The 27,843-nt window shown below is 42.7% G+C and overlaps 1 protein-coding gene across 1 annotated transcript in view; it reads right to left on the bottom strand.

Annotated features, from left to right (window-relative positions):
• LOC132406092 (putative Polycomb group protein ASXL3) overlaps window positions 1-27,843 on the bottom strand; it is a 230,275-nt gene that overhangs the window by 125,804 nt on the left and 76,628 nt on the right. The window contains exons 5-6 of the mRNA XM_059991342.1: window positions 19,037-19,154; window positions 11,937-12,065 (exon numbers count right to left, since the gene is read on the bottom strand). Coding sequence (XP_059847325.1) covers window positions 11,937-12,065; window positions 19,037-19,154 — 247 coding nt within the window. The remainder of the gene's footprint in view (window positions 1-11,936; window positions 12,066-19,036; window positions 19,155-27,843) is intronic.

The following is a 27,843-nucleotide window of genomic DNA, read 5'->3' as shown; positions in this document are numbered from 1 at the left end:
TCGGGGGTCGCTGGCAATCCGGCATTTCAGGTACTTCTTAGAAGGTAGGCCCTTCCTCGCGTTCATGGAACACAAACCGCTTACCATTGCGTTCTCGAAAGCGTCCGACCCCTGGTCGTCCCGCCAGCAGCGACATCTGTCCTACATCTCCGAATACACGACGGATGTCCGGCATGTCTCGGGAAAGGACAATGTCATGGCGGACACTCTCTCCAGACCTGACATCCAAGCCCTGTCCCAGGGGGTAGACTATGAAGCGCTGGCAGAGGCGCAGCAGGCAGATGAGAAGATCTGTAGTTACAGGACTGCAGTCTCCGGTTTGCAGCTCCAGGACCTCCCCGCAGGCCCAGGTGAGAGGACCCTACTCTGTGACGTAGCTACCAGCCAACTCTGCCCCATCGTCCCGGCAGCCTGGTGGCAGAGCGTTTTTAACTCCATTCACAACTTAGCGCACCCCTCCATCCTGACAACCATCCGGATGGTAACCAACAGGTTCTTTTGGCATGGACTCCGCAAGCAGGTCAGTGAATGGGCCAAAATGTGCATGCACTGCCAAACAGCCAAGTTGCAAAGCCCCACCGCAGCAGTTCCACCCCACCCACTGGCGTTTTGACCACATTCATGTGGATATCGTGGGCCCCCTGCCAGTGTCGCAAGGAGCGCGGCACCTCCTGACTATCGTGGACTGGTTCACAAGATGGCCAGAGGCGGTCCCGCTCACCGACACCACCTCTGAATCCTGCGCCCGAGCACTGATTGCAACCTGGGTATCTCACTTTGGTGTACAGGCCCACATTACCTCCGACAGAGGCGCCCAGTTCACCTCCAACCTGTGGTCAGCTATGGCCAGCCTTTTGGGGACTCAGCTACACCACACAACTGCCTACCACCCACAGTTGAACAGACTAATGGAGCATTTCCACCGTCACCTGAAGTCGGCTTTCATGGCCCGCCTTAAAGGGCCTAACTGGGTGGACAAGCTTCCCTGGGTCCTGCTCGGAACCTGCACGGCGCCCAAAGAGGATCTGCACACCTTGTCGGCCGAGTTGGTGTATGGCGCACCCCTGGTCATCCCAAGAGAGTTCATACCTGCCCCAAGGGGGCAAGAGGAAGAACCCGCAGCAGTCCTGGACAGACTATGTGAGAGGCTCGGTAACCTGGCCCCCATACCCACTTTGCAGCATGGGCAGAACCCGACTTGCTTACCCAAAGACCTGCAGAACTGTAAGTTCGTTTTTGTACGATGGGGCGGACACCGGACTCCGCTACAGCGGCCCTACAAGGGGTCGTTTACAGTGATCAGAAACAACAGGTCCACATTCATGCTGGACATTGGGGGGTAGAGAGCAGGTTTTCACAGTGGACCGACTCAAACCGGCCCCTGCGGACTTGGCGCAGTCAGTTGAGATTCAGGCACCGCGGCGCAGAGGCAGACCTCCCAAACAGACACCGACCCAGACTGAGGACATTGGGGGCTGTATCGCCAGTTCTGGGGGGGGGGGTTTATGTGGCGACCCACTTCCCAGCGCATTCGAACCGACTCACAAAGTGGCGCGTGCCGGCATTGAGGCCAGTCCCAAAAAGGGCACCAAGCCTTCTTCACCAGCAAGGGGAAAAGCCCGCGCGCAGGAAGGGACTGTGAATATTCCCGGGGAGGATGGGAACAGGAAGGCTTTAAAGCGAGGCCACAAAGTTTGAATAAATCTTTTTTGCAACTGCAGCTCACCGACTACGTGTCGTTATTTCAGCGCTGCGTGTAGCACTCTGGAAGCTGTTCACCTAAATTGAAAATATATAAATCTGTCAATGTTTCATTGTCAATTATCACGTTTACTTTATGTGGTGCATAAAATATGGCAAATCATAAATACTAGGAGCACAATTTTCCACTTGGTTGCATGTTTTAGGCAGAGCAATTTGCCCAAATGAACAAATTTTAATATTTTTAGCATGAATCCATGTTAATTGAGATATTGTGCTCTTTTGTGTTGATGTTTAGAAGGCAAATCTAGTCGATTCTACCTACAATTCTATTACACCCTAGACTGAACTAATCACTAATGTGAGTTACTGCTAATTATGAAAGACAAACTGGATAAATGGAAAGAGCTGTTCTTTTTATAAATGATTTCTTGTTTATAAATTGGAATAGGTTGCTATGCAAATTGATTAGTTCCTGTTTTAGTGATCTGATTGCCTAGTGGGGAACAAATTTAATTTTTTAATCTAATCCAGAGTTATTCAGCACTTTGTAATTGTAGAGAGTTAATAGTGATGTCAAGTAGAACAAATGAACTGTATTGGAGGAAAGTTATGAAATGGAAGTTCTGAAGGGAAGCACATCAACAGATGGGATAAAAGGTAGGAAGTTGTAAGTGGCCATGAGAAAATACAGGAATTTTCACAGATAGCCTTAAGAAGAGCACAATTGGATGATTCATTACTGCGCCAGAAAGCAATTGCTATTTGTATTTGTTGGTGACATAAAATGTCAATGGTGGAGATAAATGTACAATTGTACAATCAGAAAATTGTTTTGCTGATGAATGCAAAGATTATCGGTATGAAGGAGAACTTCTTGTGTCATCCTGTCTTCACACCAATAATCTTTACCTTTGCCTTGCCAATCACTAAGTTCATAAAAAACTAAACAAAACAAAATAATCTGACAAGAACTAAGTTGCTATGAAAAATAACTTGTTGGAATACAACACAATGATAGCTATTTCAAAATGCACTGTGCCACATTTGTCAAAGGTTCTGAAGATGTTTAGGAAATAATGAACAAAGAAGTTACGAGGAATGTTGACGAGGGTAAGGCAGTGGATGTAGTCTATATGGACTTCAGCAAAGCCTTTGACAAAGTTCCACATGGAAGGTTAGTTAAGAAGGTTCAGTCGTTAGTTATTAATGCTGGAGTAATAAAATGGATTCAACAGTGGCTAGATGGGAGATGCCAGAGAGTAGTGGTGGATAATTGTTTATCGGGATGGAGGCCGGTGACTAGCGGGGTGCCTCAGGGATCTGTTTTGGGCCCAATGTTGTTTGTAATATACATAAATGATCTGGATGATGGGGTGGTAAATTGGATTAGTAAGTATGCCGATGATACTAAGGTAGGAGGTGTTGTGGATAATGAGGTGGGTTTTCAAAGCTTGCAGGGAGATTTATGCCGCTTAGAAGAATGGGCTGAACATTGGCAGATGGAGTTTAATGCTGAGAAGTGTGAGGTTCTACATTTTGGAAGGAATAATCCAAATAGAACATACAGGGTAAATGGTAGGGCATTGAGGAATGCAGAGCAACAGAGAGCTCTAGGAATAACAGTGCATAGTTCCCTGAAGGTGGAGTCTCATGTAGATAGGGTGGTGAAGAAGGCTTTTGGAACGCTGGCCTTTATAAATCAAAGCATTGAATACAGAAGTTGGAATGTAATGTTAAAATTGTACAAGGCATTGGTAAGGCCAAATTTAGAATATTGTGTGCAGTTCTGGTCACCGAATTATAGGAAAGATATCAATAAATTAGAGAGAGTGCAGAGACGATTTACTAGGATGTTACCTGGGTTTCAGCACTTAAGTTACAGAGAAAGGTTGAACAAGTTAGGTCTCTATTCATTGGAGCGTAGAAGGTTGAGGGGGGATTTGATCGAGGTATTTAAAATTTTGAGAGGGATAGATAGAGTTGATGTGAATAGGCTGTTTCCATTGAGAGTAGGGGAGATTCAAACGAGAGGACATGATTTGAAAGTTAGGGGGCAGAAGATTAAGGGAAACACGAGGGGGTATTTCTTTACTCAGAGAGTGATAGCTGTGTGGAATGAGCTTCCTGTAGAAGTAGTAGAGGCCAGTTCAGTTGTGTCATTTAAGGTAAAATTGGATAGGTATATGGACAGGAAAGGAGTGGAGGGTTATGGGCTGAGTGCGGGTAGGTGGGACTAGGTGAGATTAAGAGTTCGGCACGGACTGGGAGGGCTGAGATGGCCTGTTTCCGTGCTGTGATTGTTATATGGTTTATATGATGAACAATTCATCCAGAACTTCACAAGCATACTAGGGAAGGTAGGTACCTAAGCAACAATATTACTGGTAGTGTAGAGATAGCTCAGGGAATAATTATTTTTGAGTTAAGTCCTAACACTACAAGTACTTCTGTAAGGGGTATATATTTCACAATTTCAATTTGGAGAAAATAGATAATACTTAAAACAAACAAAATATTGCATAAAATACAATTGCAATGTTGTTGGTGATTGGAAATATGATTGGTCTAATTTGCAACAAGAATCTTAGAGAGCAAAAAGTAATTAGAAAAATATCTACAAATTGATTGGATGTTAATGATGACAACTGCAATCAAAACTTCAATATTAATAGGATGGTGCTCCAAACTATTCATGAGTATATTAAGGAATGAAGAGAGATGGCTGGAGCACAACTTGAGGAAGTTGCAATAAATAAGTTGATTCTTCTGCTGTGTAAATGTAAATGGCACTGATAATTATTGTCAATCTTCTCAAAACCAGAAATCAAAATAAACTGATGAGACTGGTAAAGACTAACATGGCAACCAAATGCTCTTTACCTCCTGAAGCACCTTGGATTCTGGTACAATATTCATACATTAAAAGCAAGAGATGCTGAATTAGTCTTTAATACTGCACACTACTTAATGAATTGTGATGTGCTGATATGGCATATAACAAGAATTACTTGTAAAAGGAACCTCCATTTTGCTAGGGTGACAGATCCTGATCTATTGAGTCATTTCTTCTTCATTCCAAATACTGTTTAAAATGCTGTAAAATGGATCAGAAGCCTTTCTACTACTTTCACCCCTGGCAACTGCCTTGCCAAAGTTTACTTGTTTGGTCGATCTTTGATCAACTGAGAGTGAAGAATTCAATTGTTGAAGGGTACACAGATCAGCTCTGAATGAGCTGTTAAGCAGCACCTTTGAGCCCAAATGTACATAATTCTAGAAATTGCAAAACCACACTTGTCTTATTAGCAGGCAATAACACATGATATGTGCAACATGGTTTTAGACTAGACTAAAACATTACAAGCATCATATTTTACTAACAGCTGGTCTAGTGATCTGTATATCTGTATACAGTTTTCATTCACTTCACTCTTTGGTCAACGAGGAGGTTCTATGGGTCATCCTACATAGATTGGCTGGCCCAAAGTTGATGAAGTCATCTGGATGTCCTTTGAACATAAGTTAGGCCAGGTTCTCTCCACTGCTGATGCATTATGTAGTTATTATCCTGTTGCAGAATGAAGTTCGGACCAATCAGATGCCTCCTTGGTGGTATTGTATAATGGATAAAAACCTGCTTGTACATCAGCCACCATACCTCTTCCCTCACTACCATTTAGGGCCCCAAAAGGTCCTTCCAGGTGAGGCAACACTTCACCTGTGAGTCTGTTGGGGTCAACTATTATATCAGGTGCTACTGGTGTGGCTTCCTTTATATCAGTGAGGCCCAACGTAGACTGGGAGACGGCTTTGCCGAGTATCTATGCTCTGTCCACCTAAAGAAGTTGGATCTCCCAGTGGCCACCCATTCTGACACGATCATCCATAGTCTCCTCCACTATCATGATGAGGCCACACTCAGGTTGTAGGAACACCACCTTGTATTTTGTCTAGGTCGTCTCCAACCTCATGGCATGAACATCGATTTCTTGAACCTCATAATCCACTTTCTCATCTATTCCCCCCTTCTCCCTCTCTCACCTAAACTCCTTGCCTGCCCAGTGCCTCCCTCTGGTGCTCCTCGCCCTTTTTCTTTCTTCCATCGCTTTCTGTCCTCTCCTATTGGATTTCCCCTTCTCCAGCCCTGCATCTCTTTCACCAACCAACTTCCCAGCTCTTTACTTCACCTCTCCCCACACTCCCAGTCTCACCTTGTGTTTCTCCCTCCCGTCCCACAACCTTCTAATTCAGAAGGTTCTCGGCCCCAAACATTTATTGTACACTTTTTCATTGATGCTGTCTGGCTTGGTGTGTTCCTCCAGCATTTTGTGTTTGCCAGAGTGGATTTAATTTGACTTTTTTGACACTGAACAACAGGAAAGACTCATTCATGTCAAAGCGAAAACAAATTTCTACACACTGATCTAAATGTATTACAATTATTAAACAGAATATAATTGATTGCACAATTACTCAGCCCCTTCAAGTCAGTACATAGTAGATGCACCTTTGGCAGCAGATACAGCCTTAAGTCTGTGTGGATAGGTCTCTATTAACTTTGCACATCTAGATACTGCAATTTTCCCCCTTTCTTCTTTACAAAATTCTGTCAGATTGCATGGGGATCAAGCCCTTTTCGAGTCCAGCCATGAATTCTCAATTGGATTGAGGTCTGGACTTTGACTTGGCCACTCCAGAATGTTAACTTAATTACCAATCCTGTGTAGCTTTTGGCTTTATGCTTGGGGTTACTGTCTTGCTGGAAAATAACTCTTCTCCCAAGTTGCAGTTCTCTTGCAGACTGCATCAGGTTTTTCCTTCAGGATTTCCCTGTATTTTGCTAGATTTGTTTTACCCTCTACTTTCACAAGCCTTCCAGGGCCTGCTGCAGTGAAGCATCCCCACAGCATGATGCAATCACCACCAGGCTTCACAGTAGGGGTGGTGTGTTTTTTGATGATATGCAGTGTTTGGCTTACACCAAATGTAACGCTTCGTCTAATGGCCAAAAAGCTCTATTTTGGTTTCATCAGATCATAGAACCTTCTTCCAGCTGACTTCTGGCAAACTCTAGCTGAGATTTCATGTGAGGTTTTTTTTTTAAACAGTGGCTGTCTCTTTGCCACACTCCCATAAAACAGCGACTGGTGAAGCACCTGGGCAACAGCTCTTGTATGCACAGTCTTTCCTATTTCAGCCACTGAAGCTTGTAACTCCTCCAAAGTTGTCATAGGTTTCTTGGTGGCCTCCCTTATTATTCCCCTTCTTGCACGGTGTTATGAGTGATGAACAGACCTGATGGACAATGGGGTGAAGAGTTAACCATCCCCCCCCCCCCGATAAACACAAACTATTACTGTTGTTATGTTGATCATGAGAAAGAGACGAAAAACCAGGCAAGAAAATCTGCGACAGATAAGAGAGGGGGGGAAATTGCTTATTAACCGTATTGTGACTCCTTTTTTTTGAATTATTTACTGTTTCACTGCAAGGACAATAGTTTGCTCATAAACATTCCTCAGTGGACTGAAGGAATGGCCTTATTTGATGGACACAGTCATTCAGGATTGATGGACAGCTGAGTCCCCGTGAGTAGGGATAAAAGACAGGTCTGGAGAGACACCCTCCAGACATGCCAGTGGACACTGATTGAGTGTTGGAACCCACAAGAAAGGTGGGGGCTTTGGAGACCGAATCAGGAGATCGGTCAGTAAAGCTCACAATGTTAAAGCAGGGCTGGTGGGGACTTGTGTGTTTGTCCACTCATGCCAGAGTGACGAGTCCACCACAGAAGAACGGTCTAGCAGAAGGATGGAGAGGTCATAACTTAATAACCACAAAGAAACGATGGATTAAGAAAGCAAAGGAAGGTTTGCCTGACTGTAGCTGTTACATCTCATTTGCTCGCTCTCTCTCTCTCCAACGATTACAACAACCATAACTACATCAGCACTTATGAACTGAACTTTATACTTTTCTATGACAATTTATTTACCCCTAGACATCGATAGAGCTTGTTTATTATTGCTTATTATTATTATTCCTACACTTTTAGGTTTATTACTGCTAACTTGTTTTATATGTATATTTGCATTATTGATATGATTTCTGCTTATTTTTGTTAATAAACACCTTTAATCTGGTACCACCAGATTCCAATGGATTCTTCTTTCTCTGCTGGTTAAACACCCAGTTACGGGGTATGTAACACATGGTTACTCAGTTTTTGAGGACACCCATGCCATATTCTTTCCATCTCAACTATAGTCAACTATAGTCCAAGGGATATACAGTGACTTGGAAATGTTCTTGCATCCATCTCCTGACTTGTACTTTTCAAAAACCTTTTTGTGGAGTTGCTTGGAGTGTTCTTTTGTCTTCATGGTGTAGTTTTTGCCATGATTCTGACTCACCAGCAGTTGGACTTCCAGATATAGGTGAATTTTTTCTACAATCAATTGAAACATCTTGACCGCACACAGTTGATCTCCATTTAACTAATTATGTGACTTCTGAAGCCAATTGGCTGAACTAGTGAAGTTTTGGTTTGTCATATCAAAGGGGGTGAATACTTCTGCAACCAATTTAGTGTTTTATATTTGTAATGAACTTTGTAATCATTTTTTAGAGATCTGTTTTCACTTTGACATGAAAGAGTCTTTTCCTGTTCATCAGTGTTTACAAATGCAAAATTAAAGCCACTGAGATTCAATGTTGTAAAACAATAAAACAGTAAGACTTCCAAGGGGGAGGGTGAATACTTTTTATATGCACTGTATTGTGTATTAACATTGTTATTTACTTGGCCAGAAGGTATCTGTTGTGTAGATTTTGAATTAAAAGGTAAGTCCTTTACTTGAAAGTACAGGATGGGTTAGAGCAGCAGTGACAGAGATTAGGTGCTGCTGTCTTGGTTTGATGCTAAGGGATTGAAATATGCTGATCCTGATAAAGGGACTGTGTTTATAAAACACGATTAACCTGTTCCCTTCAGAGAAATTCAGGCATGGTGCCGACTTTGTGCTTCCAAATAAATATGGTTATACATTCAGTTAGCAAACTCAAAAGAAGTTTGTTGGCTTGGGAAAGGTGGATTTGTTGGGAATGTGTGCAGGAAAACCTTTCACAACTTGTCAAAAATCAGAAAACTCAAGTCAATGGAAATTTGAAATAATCAGAGGATTGCTGGAATTTTTTAGCAGGTCAGGAAGGATGGAAGAGTTAATGTTTTTGGTCAATAAGCTTTCATCAGTTGATAAAGGATTATTGATTTGACATGCTCTCTTTCTCTCTCCTGTACTGTAAAATTTCTTCTGACTTCGGAAACTGTGAAGAATGGTACACAGCAAGAGACAATAAGGTTCACAATTTTCAGAGACATGAGAGAGACTGCAGACACTGTAAATCTGGAGCAACATACAAAAAAAATTGTTGGATGAACTCCAGATCAGGCAGTATTGATGGAGAGGAATTCAACGTTTTGGACCCTTCAACTAGATTGGGAAGGGGGAAGATGCTACAATGAAAGGGTGGGCAGAAGGTGGGAGAAAAAGGAATGATGTGAGAAGCTGGGAGGTAATGGGTGGTAGAGGCTAAGGGCTAAAGAAGAAGTAATCTGATAGAGGAAGACCATGGAATAAAGAAGGAGATGGGGAACCAGATACAGGGAGGTGAAGTTGAATCTGTGTCAGTAAAGGCCACACTAGTAGCACTGGATACAATAAATGACACAAATTGATTGACATGTTAAGTGTTGCCTCACCAGAAGCTCTGGATGCCTGTGAGTGAGGAGGTGCAGGGGCATGTGTAACACCAGTTTGCAGAGATAAGTGCCAGGAGGGGGAAATGGATGGGGAGGGAAGAGTGGACATGGGAGTTACAGAGAGAAAGTGGAGAGGGTTTGGGAGGAGAGAGGGTGATAAGCCTAGTGGTGGGTTTCTGTTGGACATGGCGTTAGCTATCGAGAATGAAGAGGAGTACGGTGAGGACAACGGTACCCTTGTCCCTGTATGGGTAAGGGCAGATGTGTGGGAAATGGAGGAGATGTGGTTGTGAACTAGATTGACAGCAGAGGAAGGGAAATTACATCGTTGGAAAAATAAGGATGACCTTGAATGGAAAACCTTATCATGAAAATAGATGCACTGGAGTCAAAGGAACTGAGAGAAGGTAATCACATCCTTGCAAGTGCAGGATGGGAAGAAGCCTAGTCAATGTACCTGTAGGTAACTGTGGTTTGTAAAAGATGTTAGTAGATAATCTGTCTTGGAGATGGAGCCAGAGAGAGAAAGAAATTGATGAGAGGTATTGGAGATGGACCAAGTGAATTTGAGGGCAGGGTGGAAGTAGGTGGTGAAGATTTTAAGTTTCACGTGGGTGCAGGAACAGCATCAATATAGTTGCCAATATAGTGGAGAAAAGGTTGGGAGTGTCATTGGTGTAGGCTTAGAACATTGGTCATCCATGGTGAAAATGAGGTGGTCAGGGCCAGGGGACTGTAGTGTTGGAAAGCATGCCTTCTCTCTTACATTGATGACTGCATTTGTGCTTCTTCCTCACACCAAGGCCAGGTGCAGACTGGAAGAACAACACCACATACTCCGTCTTGTTAGTCTCCAACTCGACAGTGACAACATTGATTTCTCTCACTTCTGTTAACCATTCCTCTCTGTCCCCCCTCTTTTGCTTTCTTTTATCCCTGTGGCTGGTTTACCCTTTCTTTTCCACTCCCAGCTCTCAAAACATGCCCATCATCCATGCCTTCCTGCCTCTGGTTCCTCACCTCCTTCCCTTTATTCCCTGCCTTCCCCTATTAGCTTCCTCCTTCAGCCCTGTGCTTCTTCCACCTATCATCCCAGGGCTTCTCCCATCACTCCCTTTTTCCCCCTCTTTCTACCTTTCCCCCTCATCTTGATTCTCTGCTCGACCACCAGCTCATGCTCCTTCCTCTCCCCCACCCATTTATTCTAGCTTCTGTCCCCTGTCTTTCCAATCGAGATGAAGAGTCTTAGCCCAAAACATCGGCTGTGGTTTTCCTTCCAAAGATGCTACCTGACCTTCCTCCATCATGTTGTGTGTTACTTATGTTTTCAGTGAAGCACTGGAACAGATGGAAAGAAGAGAAGATCCATCTGATAGGGGCTAAGTATTTCTCTGGAGATATTCTGAAAGCAGTGCGGAACTGTCAAGCACTTCACTGATCTCACTGAGTGGCCAAAGCAATGTTGCAATGCCATTTGCCACCAATTGCATGATTAACTTAGTCACATATCTCCAGATGGGATCTAGCTAATCTGTTATAAAGAACTAACATAGTTTTCTTGTTCATTGTACTTTATATCCTTTATTTATAATGCTAGATATTGGATACTCCTTTTTATGAGCCTTTGATAGCTTGTTTACTTAAAGACTCTCACTTCCTATGGCACATTTTAAAATTAGGTCATTTTGTTTACAAGCAAAACAGAAAACCTTTGAAATAGTTAGGAGGTTGGACAGTATCTGTGCTGAGAAATAGAATTAATGTTTTGAGTTGACAATTTTTCATCAGAACTGATAATGATTTCTGATTAATAATTCATTGAAGTGAGGCATTTCCAGTGTCTCTCTCCATAGAAGCTGTCTGACCTGCTGAATATTTCCAGCACCTTATTTCTGATATCTCAAACATATTGCTTTTAAGAGCTTAGTTTTTCCTCATATCAGAATAAGTTAATACTTGTTAAATTTAACCTGTCACGTGAAGCTATTTTTCCACATTCTCTTTCGTTTAATCTGCCATATATATGTCTTTCTGGCACTGAAAATTAATGTTTGACAAGTATGGTCAGATTCCTTTGATTTTTAATACTAAGTATTTTCTGTGTATGGTATCTAATTTACTTCCTGTGCTGCCTTTATGTCACTTCTATCTTTTAATTTCCTTTATCTGATTTTGTTTACTGCTACAATTTTCTCTTCCTGATTCAGCCTCTGTGTTGTATGTTCATTATTCTTTGAATGTGATTTCTTGTTCATGCAGTTCCTATGTGCACTGCAGAGTATGCTTTGAATGCTCAGCTAATAGCGTCTTAACGTGCAAAAATGTGCTGATATAATACTAGTCCAAATTGATAGCACTCTGCAAAATCTGTCCTAAAGCTTTTTTTTAAACTAAATACGGTACTCTTTTAAATTCTGTGGAAAATCTATAATTAATACTGCCATAATTTGGGAAGTTTTATGAAAAGTACCTGAACTGGATCTCTTCAGTCTTTTCAGGTGCTGATCTGATGTCTTAATGAGACTTGGCGAAGATCTTGCCCCATCTTTTAATTCTTTTTCAGAACCATTCAGCTCACCCATATTGCTTGATTCAAATCCTGGAAAAATACATAAAATTGATTTAACCTTACTGAATAATGTTCTATACATCTATTTCTCTGCTCTGCACATTTACTGGCAACAATAGTTGGGATTTTATTGTAGTAGTTTAGATTACATACAATAATACACATCGTGGTATCAACTAAAAAGCCCATCAAGAGGTAACAGTTCCCATTGTTGGTACATTATCACTGGGCTCTATTATGGTACTTTGCTATTTTAAAAATCATTACTTATCCATCATTTAATTACTGCTTCACTAATAACATTGCACTAGGCATTTCCTTGAGAACCTACGTTAAGCTGCTTTACTCAGAGAGCAAAAGAGCAGCAGCTAAATATTCACTGCAAATTAACTTCTTAGGAGTTATTTGACTCAGGAGAAATATCTTATCTGGTTACACCAAGATGTTCTATTCAGCCGCTTTTATTGAAAGTGGCACACTTGAGAATGACCGGTCTTAGCAGTCATCTTCAGATACAAATGAGATTCCATAGAGGGATGGACCAGTGCTTGTATTTTTTTTTAGAATGAAAACAAAGCTTCATGTTGCTGGTCTTTCCTCCTGGTCCCTGCACTCTATTTAAATATAGCATGTTAGTGAGTTATAGCAGCTTGTCAGTGCTTAACAGTCCAAGAAAATCCTAAACAAATGGCACTTATTTAATTTACATAGTATGCTTCCATAGAGTGTACTAGGATTTTAAAAGGGATGTATTTGGTCCACAAAGATTATTTGACTTCTTTGTCATGACTAGAATCTTGAAGACTCCACAAATTTTGCCATGTTATATTCTCATATCAGAATTAAACACCTTAAGTCAACATATCACTCCTCTGGAAATAGGTGTTGAAGTTGGCTGTGTGATGCAAGCATTCAAAAGTACTCAATAAAAAATACATAACAGCCATAAATACAATCATGATGGCATGCCAGTACATCAACTTTCTTAGAAGATTTAGGAGATTTGGTATGTCATCAAAGACTCTGACAAATATTCAATATTCCCTGTGCTCAGCTCCTGGATACACTCACTTCGCTCTGCTGGGTAGACCCATTGTTCACATACCTGACACTAGGCAACTGAAACACACATTCTATTCCTAGCTCTTGTGTTGCCAGGCACACAGGGGAACCATTTAAACTCAGTGACCACTTTACTAGAAACAAGAGGTAGCTAATAAAGTGGCCAGTGAATGTATGCTTGTAGTTTTCTGCTGCTGTAACCTGTTCAGTTCAAGGTTTAGCATATTATACATTCACACGTCCTTCTGCACACCTCTGCTGTAACGTGTGGTTATTTGAGTTGCTGTCAGCTTCCTGTCAACTTGAACCAGTCTGGCCATTCTCCTTTGACCTCCCTCAGGGGAGATCTGATTGAGGTTTACAAGATTATGAAAGGCATAGATAAAACGGACAGAGATGATCTCTTTCCCAGGGACCAGAGGGCATGCATTGAAAGTGAGAGGGGCTAGTTTCAAGGGAGATGTGCGGGGTAATTTTTTTTACTCAGAGAGTGACGGATGCCTGGAATGCGCTGCCTGGTATGGTGGTAGAGTCAACTACATTAGAGGCTTTTAAGGGACGTTTGGATAGGCTCATGGATATAAGGAAGATGGAGGGATATGGATTTACTGTAGGTAGGAGGAATTAGAATTTCGGTGTTTTTGATTTGCTTTTTAGGGGGTTCAGCACAACATTACAGGGTGAATGGCCTGTTCCTGTGTTGAATCCTTCCATGTTCTAACGAGGCATTTTCGCCCACAAAATGTTCTTTTTTTATTTTTTGTAACATTCTCTGCAATCTTTGGGGAAGGTGTTCCCAACCTATTTTATGCCTTTGGCCCCTACCATCAATGGAGGGGTGCTTGGACCCTAGGCTAGGAATCCCTGTGCATGAAAATCTTAGGAGATTAGCAATCTGATGCTCAAATCACCCCATTTGGCACCAATCATCCAAGTCACTTGGTTCACATTTATTTCCCATTCTGATATTTAGTTTGAACAACAAATGAACCTTTTGACTATGTTTGCAAGCTTTTATGCACAGAGTTGCTGACATGATTGGCTGATTAGATATTTGCATTAATGAGCAGGTGTACAGGTGTACCTAATGATGTAACTACTAAGTGTATGTGTATATCATGCATCTACTTAACATCTCCCTTCAAAGGTTATCAAATTTACTTTTCTGTGTTTGCCCCTGCAGTCGTTGTTCAGCTCAGGCATTTGAATGCACAACTTCACTTGCTCTGATTGCTATTATACTAGTTACTATATTCCAACAAACATTTGTAGATGTAAGATTATAGTCTTGAAGCAATATCACCCATTCCTAAAGATTTAAATCGATCTCAAAACCTTCTTTATGATTATGATGAAATGAATCATGAGATATGACAGGATCTTGGCTGAAGAGCAACAGTGCATACAATATTCATAGTACCACAAATTATATCAGCATTTATGAAATTTTTCTGTATAGAAATATAAGAGATAAATCAAAAATGCTTACGCTGTAATTAAAAATTTTGTGTTTACTTTGGCACCTGGGAAAAGATGATAATTTGTTTAAATTAATTACATTAAGACTACACAAGCCTGACTAGTTTGTGCCTATCAATTAACACGGTGAGTGAAATCAGAAAATCTTCCATGAGCAAAAGTTTGGCTATGTTCCTTTAATGTATTGGACTCCTCTTATATATCTTTCTTTTCATTCTATGGGGCACACAAAATATTAAAATAAATACCTAATGAACAGTTTTTTGAGCTCTTATTTCATATCTTCCTTTTAAATTCCATTTTGAATGGGATGAAGGAAGCTCCTAATGATAACATTCTTGTAAGTGTGCAGGGTTTGCAATTGCTTTGAATATGGGAATGGGTAAACAAATGAGGATTAAAATTAATATTATTCTCTTTCTAACATCCAGCAGCCACATGATGCAATAATGATGTAGGTGCCGGCTCATCACAGAAATAATCTCTATCAATGATTGATAAAAACATTGACATTGTGTGGAGCCTTGCATGTTTCAAGGTCTCCCATCAGGTGATGTCAACTCAGGTGCAGCCATGTTGGGCCCAAAGTTATGAAGTAACTGCTTCCCATGAGCACACTTTTACCATGTGCCTTGTCTTAAATTGTATTACTGTTTTATTACCTATCATTTTTCAGAGAAACATGGCAAAGAGCAGATTTATTTACTTCCTATTTCCCTTTTGCTCTACAAGTCTTTCCTTCTCAAATACTTAATTCCCTTCTGAATATTACTTTTGAATTTTAATCCACTACTCTTTCAGGCACAGAATTTTAGATCATCGCAATCTACTTGGTTTAATTAAATAGCATACACAAAATAATTTTTGGAGATAATTTTGTTTTACTCATTATTTTAAATTTATTCTTCAGCAACCTTTTGCTTTTGGGACACATGAAATCAAACTGTGAATATACTATATATGTAAGTGCAGGATAAGAACAAGTGGAAGAAGAATATCAAGGAAAAATAATGCTTCTATTAACAATGATTTTATTACAGGCTGCAAAGTCCTGTGGCAAGTGGCCAGTTAGGGTAAAGTTAATGAAATGAACTAAATTAAATGTATTTCCAATGCAGGTGTTAATGTTGTCATTACAAGATGAGAACATAAAAGTAGATGCAAGTATTTAAACCAAAACTGGTAAGCCAGGTATTGTCAGTACTACTAACAACCTGTTTGCATTATTATGTCTTAGTACACGAATCTGTGAATAGTCAGAGAAGGTATGTTTTCTAAGCTGCAAATGTAAAGGCACCTGTTGCTTGAGTTTATTGCTGCAATCTGCTTGCAGGTAGCTACAATGAAAACACAGCTCCATCTGCAGTAATCACGGTCACTATGGACCTCAACATGATAACTTCTTAATGAGTTTCAGTCAAGCACTATTAAGTCACTATACGGTGTTCTTATTTCATCTCTTAAAAAAATTCCAAAGCTATCACTGCAGACTGTGTAGGTTGATGGGCAATGAGTGTGAAAGGAAACATGACACAAGAGCAGGACAGCACCTGCATGAATGCTTTCCTCATGTATAGAGTAAGGAAATGTAGAGATCTCAAGGGTTCTATCTTTCAAGGAGCCAAGTCCATGGGATTACTGAAGCTACTTTCAAATTTGACCTTTTTCCTTGAAATGTACATTGTTATTTTGTATGCAAAGCAAGTTGCAGCTATACAAAATAAATCTGTGATCAACCCCAAAATAATTTTACTTGGAGAGTATTCAAAGGTGGTAACTCCTTACAGCACCCAGCGTGGCCTTCACAAAATATGATGCTATACCATCTGCTGTTTACCCCACACTGACTTTGACACTCTTTGTCTTTTTATTATCCCTTTCAAATGAAGGGAAGACTAATACTCAAAACTTTTTTCAGATTTGGAAGAACTGAAATATTACTTGCACTGCAATGTCGCCTTTACTTTCATACAACATTTTGTAAATTTTCCCCAAAGCAACTACTTATTAATTTTGCTCCCCATCTAATATATACATGGAGCATGTTTCCCAAATTCAAATTTATAAAATCATTAGTCAGTTGTCCATGCCCCTCATGGATTATACATCATCTGTATAAAATAATCTTGGTACCAGAAGACATATACATTAAAATGTTACTATTGTGCAAAGACAGGAATAAGACTATTACCTTCTACTTTCTTAGGAGTTAAGAATACAGCATAAACAGTAGCATTCTTAAAGTGCTCCTTATATGCTGGGTAAGATCTGCAGACCTGCATACATTACACTCTTCTTTATTGAAAGAAAACAGAGAGCAGGATGAATGGTTGTTTGCAAAATAGAAGGAAGTACGTAGTGATGGCTGTTATGATTTGGTATTGGGACCTTTGCTTTTCCTGACACAGATTAAAGACCTGCTTATAGACATATAGTACATTTTTTCAAAATTCGCAATGGCACACAATTAAGACATTTAGTTCACATTGTGCAAGGTACTAATTTTAAGTAGGAGATAGAAAACGCTTGAAATGTCTGGATATATGAAAGATGAAATTTGGCACAAACAAGTATAACTTAATTCATTTTGGCAGAGGAAAAAGTAAGGAGAGGCAACAATAACCATTGAGTGCAACATTGAAGGGATTTCAGTAAAAGGATAAAGAAGTAAGGACAAACTCAGAAAACAGTAAAACTAGTTTATTTTTTATATGGTGATGAAAATGGAGGCATTGTCAAGTAAAGCAACATAGCTTTGCTAAATATTGATTTTGCCCCAAAAGAAGTACTTAATGCTGCAAACTATCCTACAGGACAGACATCAAGAGCTCTGAGTGAAAGCAGATTTATTCCAACTTACAATAATAAAATAATTCAGTCTTACATGGTGAGAAAAAGAAACTGCGGGTGTTCTCCTTAGAGACATAAGAATACAAAAATGTTTTAAAGCAATATTCAAGATCATGAAGATCTATGATAGCATAAATTGGGAGAAATAATTTCTAGTGCCGGAATAGATAACAGTTACAGAATACAGATAAAAGATAGTTGGCTAGAGGAATAGAAACCATGTCAGGAAGAAATATTTATCAGGGAGGTTGTTTTAATCCAAAATGTACAGAGTAATAGAAGCATATTCAATAACAACTTCCCAAATAGAATTCAAGAATAACTTGAAGATAAAAATAAATCTGTAGGACTGGAAAAAGAGCAGGGATCCCACTACTAGGTGAACTCTTTGAAATGTCCAGCACAGCCTCAAGGTTTGAATGGTTGCTTTCTGTGTTGTATGATTCCTTAATCACCACTCCAAAAATTCCCATTATCTATTTTGTTTATATGAACACTCCCAAATTATCTAGACTATCCATACATCACTGATTCCAAAAAAGCCTTCTGCATCATCTTTAAATCCTTCCTAATGTGTGGTGTCCAGAAATAGATATACTTTCCACATAGGGCCAAATCAGCAACTTAAATACAGATTTTCTACAGGGCAGCAATGCTAAACAATCAGGCACTCTGTGAATACATAATGTATTCATACAATCACACAGCACAAAAGTCTTTAAACATATGCGAAAATACTTTTAGATATATTGAGCAGTCATCTCCACGGATATGAGCGAATGCCACTTTTTGAAAGGGTCTATTGTTCAGTTTCATCAGCTTCAATAAATAGCTGTTCCATCTATTGTTCCATGATATTGTTCCATCTTGGCTTGGAGGGCCAGTGGTAAAAGATGCCTTGAAATTGTAACTTCATTCTTATTTGACAGATCTTTTCCAGAGAAGGGTTAATTGCGGAGCAGTATTTTTATCTGCAAATTACCATACAATTTTGTAACCAGAAATTCCAGTAACCATTTATTTGCTAATAATCATGCTAATTGCTTATATTTAAAAGCATCAAAACAAAGATTGTTCAGAATACATAAACAATGCATGTGGCACCTTGTGCTTCTGCATAAAGTGCATTATTATGCTTAAAAATCTTTTGAATGTCCTTCTCTGTTATTCCAATAATAATTTTATATGTTCTCCTTCAGACCAGCCCACTCAGTTTGAGAATATCATATGAAGGGAATCTTATGATGTGAATAAGCATAATCTGTGTTATTACTCCATTTGAAAGATCAGCAAGACTGGAATTTTTAAACTGTTATGACTTGCCATCTGATTTCCATAAATAGGTCAAGAAACACTGAGTCAATTCAGTATAAACAAGAGAAAATCTGCAGATGATGGAAATCCAAACAACACACACAAAATGCTGGACAAACTCAGCAGGGCAGGCAGCATCTATGGGAAAATATACAAAATGCTGGAGGAATTTGGAGAAATGCAGAATGGTCTTGGCCCAAAAGGTTTACTGCGCTTCTTGTCCATAGATACTGCCTGGCCTGCTGAGTTCCTCCAGCATTTTGTGTGTGTTGAGTCAATTCGGGATTGCTACTTACCAGATGGTGATTCTGAGTGCTCTTCTGATACTTTTAGCGGTGTCAGTACAACACAAGGAATGGCCTTGTTCATCATCATAGAAACACCAATCCTTCTCTTTTGTTGCTGCTTCAATGCCTATCAATATAAAAAGATGAACCTTGAGCCACAAACACTTTTTCCTCCCCATTGTATTTTCTTACCATTGTGATTAATCATATGTGCTCAAGTCATAATTAACTTCAAATTTCTAATAGTTTATATTAAATAAGAAATTAATCTGAGGCATTCTCTGTGGTGTTTCAGAATAAAATATCGCTGAGGGCACCAATGCCTGTTCAGCCTCTTTAAAGAATTTTATCAACAAATATGTTTTTGTTCAAAAGAATGCATCCCCTCCTTCTGTGGGGAAAAAAATTCTTCCAGATTTTTGTTAATGAATGTAAAAGCAACCTCAAGTACCATGAAGGAACTACTGCATAATATAAAATGGATCACTTCTAAATGGTGCTTGTAATTCCCAAATAGGAGTCAAAATTTCAGTTCTAATTTGGGCCATAATTACTACTGGGTCTATGTTTACAATTCAGATGCAGTCTGACCTGCTAGGTATTTCCAGAATTTTAGTTTTACTTGGTAATATGTCAAATTTTGTTGGTAGATTCCAATGCCATTGAATCTCAAGGACAAAGGTTTGAATTTCTTTTGCTGGAGAGGGTCATTAGATGACACTTTTGTTGTGGAAACATGTCAAACAATACATAAATGATGTTTAAGTCTTGCTATATACAGTCATGGATTATTTCCTTTTCTGAGAAATTACAAACTGAATTCGACATTGTGCAATCCTCAGCAAAGATCTCTACTCTAACCTAATGATGAAGAAAGGTCATGGATGAAGCAGTTAAAAGATAGCTTGGCTTAGGTGCCCTGAGGAAATCTTGTAATGATATCTTGGAGTGAGAATGATTAATTTCCAACAACCATAACCCTTTTTCTTTGAATGAGATATACTTCAGTCATTGCAGCATTTACCCTTTAGAACCAGAGCACTACTAATGCAACACATAGTCAAACCATGCCAACTCTGGAATTCAGCTCTTTGGTCCATGTTTGGTTGAAAGCTAAGATGAAATCAAATGTCAAGTGATGCTGGCTTAACTCAAAGTGGGCATCGATGAGCAGGGGAAGAAGTAACACTGAAGTTTTAATTCTATGGATGTGGGAACTATTCCATCAGATTCTTTACTTGTGCCATTTAGACAGTGGAAAGACTTTGTGGTATTTTAAAGAGAGACACAGCCTCTGACCTGCTTTTCTGTTAAATCCTGGAGATCCACCAACACTCAACACCAAAAAGGGCACAGCAATCCACATCCACTAACCCAAAGCTTTGTTAAATTCATCCCTGGAACAGAGTGGGTGTGATATATAGCATCTATAAAATGCACTGCAGTTATTTGCTTGACCTATTTTGATATTGTCTCCCAAATTCATGATCTTTACCACCAAAAAAAGGCTAGGAAGGCAGACTCATGGAAACCCCTCTGAATCACACAACTTCCTGACTGAAATGATACTGCAACTACTTCATCATCATAATTGGGTCAAAGTCCTGGAAGTTCTGATCTAACAGCTGTGTGGATGTACCTTGACCAAAAGGACTGCAGTAGTTCCAGAACCTGTCTACAACCATCTTTTCAAAGGCAAGTATCCACGGGCTGTAAATACTGCCTCGTTGGTGGTGTTCACAATTATCTATTCACCTATCTATTTATTTATCAATCAGACTGTGACCATGGCTGAACAATTGAATGGGCTGAACCAAATTGGCTGAAGGCTGACTTCTATGATGGTGCTGACCAGAGAAGGAAGCCAAGGTGGATCTTCCCTTTGGCACTTCTGGCTGAATGTGACCGTAAATGCTTCAGCTTTGCCTATTGCACTTACATGCTGGGCCTGAATCATTAAGGATGAGAAATTCTTGGTGCCTCCTCCTCCCATTAGCTGTTTAATTGTCCACCACCAATCATGATATAATGGTACTGCAGAGTTTGAACTGATCCATTAGTAGTGAGATGACATAGTTCTGTATACTGCATGCTGTTTTCGCAAATTAGCGTACATGACATCCTATGTTGCAGCATTAACATTGTTAGGTAGACCTGGTGCTGCTCCTAGTATCCCTTGCCTCTTTGAACCATTCTAAAAATTAAATTAAATATAACTTATTGTTGAAAGAAAAGAGATGGCAAAATAGCAACAGAGGGAATTGCTCGTTAATTTACATGATGATGAAAATGCTCAATACAACTGATGCACTCCTTAATTTATTAGGTTATATTTATTCTTTGGTTTGTCAGTGAACTAAACTCCTCTATCACATTTTATTTGCCTAATCAAAAATACAATACATTTAATTGGAAAGTTTAAAAATAAACAAGAAATTCTCTTTTTTTAAAAAAAATGTGCTGTCAATTTTGGTGCCTAATTCTGCTTTTGAAATTCTTACCATGAAATACAGGATTTTTATTGTTTATTGATGTACATATTAATTAGTTACAATAAGCATGGCAACCAAACAGAAATCCATCTGCTTCATAAAGTAATAACAGCAATCCTTTTCATCTGCTGAAAAATCTTGACCCCAAAATCAACAGTAACAACGAAATCATTACCCTGTTCTTGACACATTAAAGTGGTTACGTTTTTAAAATTATATTGTAGCGGTGTGCTACATGCAGCGCTAAAATTACGACACGGAGTCGGTAACTGCAGTCGAAGGAAAAAAAACTTTATTAGAAATCCTCAGCCTCACTTTTAAGCCTCCCTCAACCTGCCCCCCCCCCCCCCCGTGGCGCAGAGGCTCCAAAGCTCTGTGCTCGCAAACCCCCATAGGCTATCTCCCTTAGCTGGAAAGCTGGCTAATTGTGAGCCGGTTCGGATGTGCCAGGAAATGGGTCGCCACATAACCCCCCCCCCCCCCCAGAACCGGCGATACACCCCCCAATGTCCACAGTCTGGGCAGGAACCTGCTTGGGAGGTCGGCCTCTGCGCCGAGGTGCCGGAAACTCGACCGGTTGCGCCAGGTCCACATGGGCCGGTTTGAGTCGGTCCACCGTGAAAACCTCCTCTTTCCCCCCAACGTCCAGCAGGAACGTGGACCCGTTGTTCCGGAGCACCATAAACGGCTCCTCGTATGGCCGCTGCAGCGGTGGCTGATGCCCGCCCCTTCGTACAAACACAAACTTACAGTTCTGCAGGTCTTTGGGTACGCAGGTCGGGTTCCGCCCGTGCTGTGAAGTGGGTATGGGGGCCAGGTTACCGAGCTACTCACGTAGTCTGCCCAGGACTGCTGTGGGATCTTCCTCTTGCCCCCGTGGGGCTGGTAGGAACTCCCCGGGACGACCAGGGGAGCACCGTATACCAACTCGGCCGACGAGGCGTGCAGGTCGTCTTTGGGTGCTGTGCGGATGCCGAGTAGGACCCAGGGAAGCTCGTCCGCCCAGTTGGCTGCTCGCAGGCGGGCCATGAGGGTCGACTTCAGGTGACGGTGGAAACGCTCCACTAGCCCGTTCGATTGTGGGTGGTAGGCAGTTGTGTGGTGCAGCTGAGTCCCTAAAAAGCTGGCCATAGCTGACCACAGGCTGGAGGTGAACTGTCGGAGGTAATGTGGGCCGGTACACCAAAGAGAGATATCCAGGTGGTGATCAGGGCTCGGGCGCAAGATTCGGAGGTGGTGTCGGTGAGCAGGACCGCCTCTGGCCATCTTGTGAAACGGTCCACGATAGTCAGGAGGTGCCGTGCTCCACGCGACACTGGCAGGGGGCCCACGATATCCACATGAATGTGGTCGAAACGCCAGTGGACGGGATGGAACTGCTGCAGTGGGGCTTTGGTGTGCCGCTGCACCTTGGCCGTCTGGCAGTGCATGCACGTTTTGGCCCATTCACTGACCCGTTTGCGGAGTCCGTGCCAAACGAACCTGCTGGAAACCATCCGGACAGTTGTCCAGATGGAGGGATGCGCCAAGTTATGAATGGAGTCGAAAACACGTCGCCGCCAGGCTGTCGGGACGACGGGACGGGGCTGGCCGGTGGCGACGTCACAGAGTAGGGTCCTCTCACCCGGGCCTACGGGGAGGTCCTGGAGCTGCAAACCGGAGACTGCAGTTCTGTAACTCGGAATCTCCTCATCTGCCTGCTGTGCCTCTGCCAGTGCCTCAAAGTCTACCCCTTGGGAAAGGGCATGAACGGTAGGGCGAGAGAGCGCATCCGCCACGACATTGTCCTTACCCGAGACGTGCCGGACATCCGTCGTGTATTCAGAGATGTAGGACAGGTGGCGTTGCTGGCGGGACGACCAGGGGTCAGACACTTTCGTAAACGCAAAGGTAAGCGGTTTGTGGTCCGTGAACGCGGTGAAGGGCCGACCTTCTAGGAAGTACCTGAAATGCCGGATTGCCAGGCAGAGCGCCAACAGTTCCCGGTCGAAAGCACTGTACTTGAGCTCGGGTGGCCGCAGGTGTTTGCTGAAAAACGCCAGGGGTTGCCAGCGACCTGCGATGAGTTGCTCCAGCACCCCACCGACTGCCGTGTTAGATGCGTCCACTGTGAGGGCGGTAGGGGCGTCCATTCTGGGGTGTACTAGCATTGCTGAGTTCGCCAAAGCTGCCTTCGTTTGAACGAAAGCGGCGGTGGACTCCTCGTCCCAGGTAATGTCCTTGCTCGGACCCGACATTAGGGCGAACAGGGGGCGCATGATCCGGGCAGCTGAAGGGAGGAAGCGGTGGTAGAAATTGACCATACCTACAAATTCCTGAAGGCCTTTGATCGTGGTGGGTCGGGGGAAGTGGTGGACCGCATCTACCTTAGCGGGCAGAGGGGTTGCCCCGTCTTTAGTAATCCTGTGGCCCAGGAAGTCAATGGTATCGAGTCCGAACTGGCATTTGGCGGGGTTGATTGTAAAACCGTACTCACTCAGTCGGGCGCAGAGTTGACGGAGGTGAGACAGATGCTCCTGACGACTGCTGCTGGCAATGAGGATGTTGTCTAAATAGATGAACGCGAAATCCAGGTCCTGTCCCGCCACGTCCATTAACCGCTGGAACGTCTGTGCGGCAACCTTCAGGCCGAACGGCATGCGGAGGAACTCAAAAAGGCCAAACGGGGTGATGAGAGCCGATTTGGGGACGTCGTCAGGATGCATTGGGATTTGATGGTACCCTCGGACGAGGTCTACCTTGGAGAAGATCCGTGCGCCGTGCAGGTTTGCTGCAAAGTCCTGAATGTGCGGCACAGGGTAGCAGTCCGGTGTGGTAGCCTCGTTCAGCCTGCGGTAGTCGCCGCACGGTCTCCAGCCTCCCGTCGCTTTGGGCACCATGTGCAGGGGGGAGGCCCATGGGCTGTCGGACCGCCGGATGATCCCCAATTCCTCCATCCTCTGGAACTCCTCCTTCGCCAGTTGGAGCTTGTCCGGGGGAAGCCGCCGAGCGCGGGCATGGAGGGGTGGTCCCTGGGTCGGGATGTGGTGCTGTACGCCGTGTCGGGGCATGGCCGCTGTGACCTGCGGTGCCAGAACCAATGGGAAATCCGCCAGGACCCTGGTGAAGTCGTTGTCGGACAGCGTGATGGAGCCGAGGTGAGGGGTTGACAACTGGGCTGCACCCAGGGAGAACGTCTGAAAGGTCTCGGCGTGTACCAGTCTCTTCCTGGGCAGGTCGACCAGTAGGCTGTGAGCCCACAAAAAATCCGCACCCAGAAGCGGTTGGGCTACGTGTAAAGTCCCACGTGAACTGGCTGGAGCCGAACTGTAGCTGCACCTGACGGGTGCCATATGTCCTTACTGTGCTGCCATTCATGGCCCTCAGGGGGGGCCCCGGTGCCCTGCTGCGGGTGTCATAACTCGTCGGAGGTAAAATGCTGATCACGGCACCAGTGTCGACCAAAAACCGGCGTCCCGACCTTCCGTCCCACACATACAGGAGGCTATCCCGATGGCCAGCCGCCGTAGCCATCAGCGGCGGCTGGCCCTGGCGCTTCCCGGGAACTTGCAGGGCGGGCGACAACGGCGGGCTTCTGCGCCCCACCGCTGGTGGTAGAAGCACCAGTGTTCATTGGGCCGGGGGTTGGCGGGCTCTGCGGCCTGGCCTGGACTGGTTTGCTGCTGGGAGCGTGGCCTGGTGATCTGTGCGACGGACGCCCCACTCTCCTTCTTGGCATTCCACAGCAAGTCCGCCCGGGCTGCCACCTTCCGGGGGTCACTGAAATCCGTGTCAGACAGCAGCAGGCATATGTCCTCTTGCAGCTGCTCCAGGAATGCCTGCTCAAACATGAGGCAGGGTGTGTGTCCGTCGGCCAGAGACAACATCTCATTCATTAAAGCCGAAGGAGGTCTGTCGCCCAAGCCATCCAGGTGCAGTAAACGGGCAGCCCGCTCGCGCCGTGAGAGTCCGAAAGTCCTGAGGAGCAGTGCTTTGAATTCCATGTATTTGCCGTCTGCTGGAGGCGACTGTACGAACTCTGCGACCTGGGCCGCTGTGTCCTGGTCGAGGGAGCTCACCACGTAGTAGTAGCGGGTGTCTTCTGAGGTGATCTGGCGAACGTGGAATTGGGCTTCGGCTTGCTGGAACCATAGGTTCGGTCGCTGTGTCCAGAAACCCGGCAGTTTCAATGAAACCGCATGAACAGAGGTGGCGTCTGTCATTTCTGGTCCAAAAATCGTTTGGACCGTCGGGGTCACCAATTGTAGCGGTGTGCTACATGCAGCGCTAAAATTACGACACGGAGTCGGTAACTGCAGTCGAAGGAAAAACTTTATTCGAAATCCTCAGCCTCACTTTTAAGCCTCCCTCAACCTGCCCCCCCGTGGCGCAGAGGCTGCAAAGCTCTGTGCTCGCAAACCCCCGTAGGCTATCTCCCTTAGCCGGAAAGCTGGCTAATTGTGAGCCGGTTCGGATGTGCCAGGAAATGGGTCGCCACAATATCACAAATTACATGTTAAAACCCCTGTTGATTAAATAGCTTATTTTCTTTAATTTCTTGACATGCTTGTTCAGCTGTTGTCACAAACTGAAACTTTCAATAGGACGGTTATTGTCTTTTCTAAATTCAGTAAAACTAGCTGTAAAAGGTTATATTAAAAGTATTGGTCCATATAAAAGAGAAGTCTATTTTCCCTTCTTAACAAAGATTCCCTTCAGCAATATCTGCTTCATCAAGAGTCAAAAACTATGGTTTTGTAATCTTTAAATCAGACCTTCAAAATATTACTCTGCCATCCCCCCACATTACACATTTAAACCATGTCTCAATCATCATTCACTCTAGTGCTTACTGACCTGTGAAGTCTCTTGGTTAGGTAATGTGCTGATTTTAAGATTCACATGCTCATTTTAAAATCTTTCCATTGCTAATACTTCTATATCAAACCCTGCAGGGGTTGGTGTTGAGACCACTTCTTTTTATGCTGCATATAAATGATTTAGATGATGGAATAGATGGCTTTGGTGCCAAGTTTGCAGATGATACAAAGGTTGGTGGAGGGGCAAGTAGTGTTGAGGAAACAAGCAGAATGCAGAAAGACCTGGACAGATTAGGGGAATGGGCAAGAAAGTGGTAAATTAAATACAAAGTTGGAAAATGCATGGTCATGCACTTTGGAAGTAGAAATAAATGTGTGGACTATTTTCTAAATAGGAAGAAAATCCAAAAATATGAGATGCAAAGTGACTTGGGAGTTATTGTGCAGAACACCCTAAAGGTTTACTAGCAGTTGAGTCGTTGGTGAGGAAGGCAAATGCCATGTTAGCATTCATTTCAAGAGGTCTAGAATACAAGAGCAGTGATGTGATGCTGAGGCTTTATAAGGTACTGGTGAGGCCTCACCTTGAGTATTGTGAACAGTTTTGGGCCCCTCATCTTAGAAAAGATGAGCTAGCATTGGAGAAGGTCCAAAGGAGGTTCACAAGGATGATTTCAGGAATGTAACAGTTATTTTAAGAGGAATGTTTGATGGTTCAGGGTTTGTACTCGCTGGAATGCAGAAGGATAAGGGGGATCTCATTGACACCTTTCAAATGTTGAAAGGTCTAGACAGAGTAGATGTGGAAAAGATGTTTTCCATGGTGGGAGAGTCAAGGACGAGAGGGCACAGCCTCAGGATAGAGGGGCACCCTTTCAAAGCAGAGATGCAGAGAAATTTCTTTTGGTGAATTTGGGTGGTGCGGAATTTGTTGCCATATGCAGGTGTGAAGGCCAAGTCGTTGGGTGTATTTAAGGCAGAGATTGACAGATTCTTGATTGGACATGGCATCAAAGGTTATGGGGAGAAGGCTGGGAACTGGGGTTGAGGAGGAGGGGAAAAAAAGGATCAGCCATAATTGAATGGTGGAGCAGACTCAATGGGTAGATGGTCTAATTTCACTCCTGTGTCTTATGGTCTTCTATCCCTCTAATATCTTCTCTCTTTATCATTGTGTGAAATCTCTGTTACTGTTCTTGGACTTGTATGTGGCAGTGTGTTGCTGACAGAATGCTGAACTGAGTTTCTGACTAAATTATAATGCTAACTCACTAAGAAGGTTCTCAGTTTATTAATCAGAATCAGAATTTAATCGCCAAGTACCTGAGCACATACAAGGAATTTACTTCCGGCAGATGTTGTCTCTCTGCTCACAACAATAATAATGATAAATATAAATGAAAATATAGATTATACAAGTAGTGCAATCCAAGTAATAGTTAGCCGACAGTTAACCGGCAGTTAACTGTTCAGCAAAGTGACTGCAGTAGGGAAAAAACTTCTCCAGTGCCTATTAGTCTTAGTC

Source organism: Hypanus sabinus, chromosome 1 (genome assembly GCF_030144855.1).
Source record: "Hypanus sabinus isolate sHypSab1 chromosome 1, sHypSab1.hap1, whole genome shotgun sequence".
NCBI classification, from domain to species: Eukaryota; Metazoa; Chordata; class Chondrichthyes; order Myliobatiformes; family Dasyatidae; genus Hypanus; species Hypanus sabinus.
Note: the sequence above shows the minus strand (reverse complement) of the source record. Positions and strands in the feature narration are given on the sequence as shown.